This window comes from Alligator sinensis, unplaced genomic scaffold (genome assembly GCF_000455745.1).
Source record: "Alligator sinensis unplaced genomic scaffold, ASM45574v1 scaffold106_1, whole genome shotgun sequence".
Classification (NCBI taxonomy): domain Eukaryota; kingdom Metazoa; phylum Chordata; order Crocodylia; family Alligatoridae; genus Alligator; species Alligator sinensis.
Window position 1 is genome coordinate 348,450 of NW_005843011.1, and position 5,802 is coordinate 354,251.

The 5,802-nt window shown below is 40.7% G+C and overlaps 1 protein-coding gene across 2 annotated transcripts in view; it reads left to right on the forward strand.

Moving 5' to 3' along the window:
• Positions 1-2,033: 2,033 nt before the first annotated feature.
• LOC102377384 overlaps positions 2,034-5,802 on the forward strand; it is a 22,180-nt gene continuing 18,411 nt past the window's right edge. Inside the window, exon 1 of one of the 2 annotated variants that reach the window (XM_006036738.1) lies at positions 2,034-2,143. In XM_006036738.1, coding sequence (XP_006036800.1) covers positions 2,098-2,143 — 46 coding nt within the window. In that variant the 5' untranslated portion in view covers positions 2,034-2,097. Of the gene's footprint in view, positions 2,144-4,933; positions 5,238-5,802 lie in introns of those variants that run through there. The other variant, XM_006036739.1, reaches the window with a different exon arrangement.

Below are 5,802 nucleotides of genomic sequence, written 5' to 3' on the forward strand. Positions count from 1 at the left end.
GAAATACATTCAAAAAGTCTGAGTGTGAATTGATTCAATCTTTGCAGGTTAGTCTAACCTGGCTAGGTTAAATCACTTGGTAATTGTCCAGACATCCCAAAAATGCAGGCACATGTATGCAGTGGCTCAGGATAGAAGCCAGGCAGTGCTAGAGCAGCCCTCCCTTCCCTTCAACAGTACTGAACTGAGGGGGGCATAGCCAGGCCCTGGCAGGATGCTCTGATTAGGGAGGGGTTCCCCCCCACTTCTGACCAGACCAGCAGGGAATTGATAACACAGTGTTTATCACCCCTAACACAGTGTTTATCACCCCATTAAGATAACAACAGAGGGATATTACCAGCTACCTGTTGATTCTGCATTTTTCCCATCTGCCAGAGCATGGACTGTAGCCAGCATGTGGTCTGCTAGCTAACACTGAGAGGTGTCTGTGTAAGGCAGAGGGGACAGGGCAATCCCTGCTTAGCAGGGAGTGGGGACAGGAGGAGGGGAGCAGGGGGAAGCCAGGCAGACACCTTCAGTCTCTACCAGAACTCTGGCCAGGGAGCAGAGGGGAGGGGCCAGCTCTCCTGTGGAGCAGAGAGCCCCACCCAGACCAGTGAGCATGAGGAGATGCTGGGGGTGTCTGGTTTAACTTAAACCAGCAAGGGGTCTGGGACAGACATTGCATAAACCGGTTTGACCCAAATCAGTTGAGTCTGATACTAAGTTCAGCCAAGTTTATCTCAAACTGGTTTCAGCCATTTTCAAACTGGTTTACATGCACTGAACATCTGTTCTGTTACAGGTTTAAACCAGTTTCTGATCACTTAAACCAGTTTATGTGGAATGTCTGTCCCTAGCTCTGGTGCTTGCAAATTCTTGCAAAGGAATATAATCTATTACTACTTTTGCTTTTTTTTTTTTTTTTTTTTCAAATCATGGTTGTGGCTTTGGAGTTCTATCAGATTTTTTATGGTCTTTAACCTTTCTGCCTCAGGTCTCTTTTCCTACTGTACTTTGGATTTTCTATCACAGTAGGGACCACTTTTTGGCAGGTGTGCCACAAATTAGCCCTGCACCCTCCCCCAGGGCCACTCAGATCTTCCTCTGTCTGATCTGTCCTGTGCTCCCAATCAAATCTGATGCTTTGCTTTCTGCCCTGCTTTCTGCCTTATCTGCTGCTATGCTGCTTGGCCCTTCCTGATCTGCCATGTACCATATACAGAAGCTGTCCACTGTCACTTCTGTTGTATCATTTCCGCTGTGTCAGAGAACTGTCCATCATAAGGTGCAGTCTACTTCCTTCCGTGGCAAATTCTAATTGCTTTGCTAAGGGTTCACTCTGGGTCTCTAGTAATCTCAGCCAGACTGCAGTGATGCATCTAAATTTACTTACCTGGAAAAACTAGGCAATATTCTGGGGAGGCAATTGGGTACTACAGTGATTGGAGCCACAGAGGAACCAGGACAGATAACTAGATCAGTAATATCAGGTTCTATACACGAGTAAGGCTTTTCAGGGTATAAACAATTATTCATACATGATTTATATGCTTGGGACACTAAATATTTTAGAAGAGAATGTGGTTGGAGAAATTCTCCTGTGTGATCTTCAGTAAACCACTTGCACTCCCTTGTTTTCCAATCTGCAAAGTGAGGTTTATGAGACATATGCACAGTTATAAAATGCTTTGGGATCTCTGTATACCATCACTAGATAAATATTAAGTATATTCCATCTTCATGACAGCATTACTAGATAACTGTACCACTCAAAACCTGTTTTTTTCATGAGAGTTGACTTCACCATTTATTTGGTAGTTTTATACCTTGAACACACTCTGTACAGTTCACATTTGTAATGTGCGAGGATTTTATTTTTGAAACATCCCAAACTCCTAAAGTTGGACACCTGTACTCTGTGCTAGCACTTTCTACAGTTGCTTCATTCTAGACCAATAAGAACCTCAGGAAGCTGTGGGAGGAGAGAGATAATGAATTTTAGCTTGTTGCCTAAGGGTAGAGCGATCTTTTTCGCTGTGTAAAGGAAATACAGTGAAGATTTTTATTTGCTGTCTTTTTTTTCCGCACTGTGGTTTAAAATAAAAGAGAAAAATGAAGGTGTACAAAATTATACTTCCTCTTCTACTACTGCTCTCAGGTAAGTGAACTTTTCCCTTTTCATTTGCTTTTTGTCAGCTACAAATTTCTGTCACTTAAAGTTGTCTAATGTATTGTTACAAGTGTACTTCACATATTACACTTCCATCAACATGCAGCTGATCACTTAACAGGATGTCAAAGTATAAAGATATTTTGCAAAACTAATTTCTATGGCACCTCTAGGAACAAACCTTCAAAAATGAATGTGGTCATTTTCTATAAAAAGAAATCTCTTAGAAATATGAAAGTCACACCCCACCCAAAAGTGAGGTGTCATTTTGCAAACTTACCCATTTTATTTTCACTCTTGTGAGACAAAAATAAACATTACATTCTCAGAAAATTTTAATTTTATACTGTGATCCAGTGACCAATTTCAATATTTCAGTGGATTTTTTACCCTTGTTAAATGGAGTTATAATAATAACTCTAAGGCACATAAATGCTGCATCAACTCAATACTTCTGGAAAAAAGAGTGTGAAAACAGCTCATGTATTGAGTGAGGAGTCAATCAGACCATTTACCTTATGTGTTTGGATGATGCTGTCTAATTTTTTTCATCTGTCTGTCTAAGAATCTTTGTTGAAACAGTTTTGCCCCCAAAACCATTTCAGGATACTTATTTTACTGTGTGAAACAACCTGAGACTTCAGTGACTTGACTTGGTGGCCAAAGCTGGTTGCATTTGGTTTATGTTTTTTATGTCAGGATGTAAATATTTCAAGAAGCACCTGCTTATTTTTGCAGTCCTGCAGTGATGAATGTGGCATATATGCCTTATTTCTTAATTATGCCATTTGCAAAATGCGGCAAGGATGTTTGGTTAACATTATAAGAAGCCTTGAGTTCTAGCTAATCTGCTACAGCTTTCTGAGGAGTTTCTGTAGCAGTGATGACTATACTATGTTGGTAGATCTACAGGTGAAAAGACTACTACACAATGCAAACGATTACTTTTTTATGGGAAATACTTTCTAGTCTTTGCCTAGCTTTAGAAATGACATTCACCAAAATAGAAACTCTGCATAGGTGCTAGATAAAATCCACCACACACTGCTTGTCTTGCTGCTTAATTTACTGCCAGCTTGTAATGCATCTTATAATATAGTGTACATATATTTCAAAGAGATATTGCCATGAGTAAGCTGTGCTAAAAATACAACATAACTGTGCATAGCTTTTCAGATCAATGGTACGACAATATGCAACACCATTTTATTACAGTTAAGTGCATCTGAAATTATATCCAACAAGAGCATTAAGGTTACAAAGGCAAGCATGCAAAAATTAGCAAATCCCAGAACTGAGACTGCTCTGAGGTTCCCTTATGCAATCTTTATAGATTCATAGATGTTTAGGTCGGGAGGGACCTTAGCAGATCATCATTTAATTATATGATCACACATAGTTTTTCCTCCCGAGAAGCAGTTTGATATTCCTTCTTATTTTCTTCAGGTAATGTGTTACCATCACTCTCATTTAACCTGCACTATTCAATCCTTGCAGCAGATACAGACTGATTTTTTTCATGGTTTTTTTTTAGGGCAATCATCACCACAGTGCTTTTCAGATAAGGGGTTTATATTACCAATTCTGTTTTGGAAAAAAAATGTGGAATTATTATACCCATTTTACAGGCCGGCTACTTAAGCAGAAAGGGTCAGATCCATATCTGTACACTAGGTGCCCAACAGAACAATAGACTACCTTAGGTTTCTAAAATGATTCTGCTCAACTTTGCTCTAGCAGCCATAAAGCCACTTATACCTCTGTATTTTGACTGCAAAGATCCCTAGTCACCTAACTTGGGCTTCTGCCCATGTCCAGAAGCAATCCAGTCTGTGGCAAAGCTCTTAATTCCTCACTGCTCTGCTGCAACCCAAAATAGCAATGGGGAAATGCATAAGCTCTGCTTTTGCCCCAAAGGGCCTGATTCAGCATACACACTCAGCACACCTGGCTCACATCATCAGCACTGATCTCAGTACAAAGCAGAAGCAGCATGTCTCCATCTACCTCTGCCTAGCAGCATATAGGTCAGAGCACTCATCCAGAAAGTGGGAAATCTGGCTAAAGGGGATTAAGTTGCACTTCCCCTTGCCCAATGCTCTCCCCTCCAGCCTATTGACCAAGCAGGGGAGGGGCAGAATTTCAACCCTCTTGTTGAAGGTGGGTAACTGTGCAGCCACAAATACAAGGATCATGTGACCCAAAGGAAAATGAGCAGCAGGCCATCTAGTGATGAGGGCACTCAGCTGGTAGAGCCTTGGTGCAAGGACAAGTCCTAATTGTTATCCAATGATTGACTAATTGCATAAATGATCCTATATACTCCACCTGCTTCTTATCTGCTCAGTTTCTGTCCCGTCCTTCCTACATCTCCTGTCCCTCTGCTACTTCTCATCTCTGGTTTCTGCAACCTTAGCACCCCCACAGCCTCAACTCCACTTTATTCCAGTCAAGCCTGCTCCTCCTTTTCCACATCCCTTGAACAAGGGCAGAAACAGTAGTACCACATCTATGTTTTCACTAGGAGAAGAAATGTGTTCTTAACTTCCATTATCTAACCTGAGATGCATCCTAGTGAACAAAAGGCAATTTGTAATCTTCATGAGTTAGCAAAGACTATGAAACACCCCAGAACTCCACCCAATAACCACCCATTTTATTCTGATTGGTTGGGTCTAAATGTAGCAGAAGGTATCAGAATTGTGAACAGCATTTTTGTGGAAAAACAGCTTTTATTTTAAATAAAAGGTTTTGCAACACTGTATGTCCTAACAATGGTGGGACCTGGTATCACCTGAGGCAGTTGGAGAGATACTTGCCCAACTGCTAGCAGATGAGGAACTGCCTATGAAGCTGGGATGTGCTTGAAAAAATTATAAAAAAGAGAGTCATGAAGGCTGTGGTGGGATGGGAACAGGTGGTGCCACCAACAGAATGATGCACTTTTAAAATCAGCTACTTTGTGGAAGATGGGAAATACGCATATAATTTAAAAGATACTAAGGCTGAATCTGGCAATTATAAATCAGTGATCACTGATAAAAAATGATTGGAAAGATCACTCAAAATGTAAAGCACAAAGGTGAGCAAGATAAAATAAAGACTTTCAGTGTTACGGAAGAAACCAGACAAGGTTATTTGGGTAGATGTGATATCTTTTATTAGACTAAATAAACAGTTGGAAAAAATGTTCTTTTCAAGCTTTTTGGCACAAATATCCTTCTTCAGGCATAGAGAGAGTCTACTGGTGAACTGCCAGTCTTTTACTCTCAATAAAAGCAACCTATCATCTTTCCTTGTCAGCCTATTACTTCTGGGCTTTTTTTTCCTTCTTAAATCCAATGTTTCTCAATAATAGTAGCAGAGTTAATTGAACAGGACTGGGCAGCCCAAAGCCTCCTGGCCTTTAAAAGGTAAGGGCAGTCTGTTTTGATCCTACTTAGGTATGCTCCATCCCAGCGCTGCAGGGATGAGAAGGATTTACCCAGCAGTTGTTCCTCTTGTCCACTAGGATCTGCAATATGGTGTCAGAACAAAGAGCAGATAGACTCTCTCTCCTATGTTCTCAGAATTTCTTGCTGATATTCACACAGCATGGAAGAGAAAGATAATGCTGCCTGAATTATATCCAACAGATGAGGGAAAGA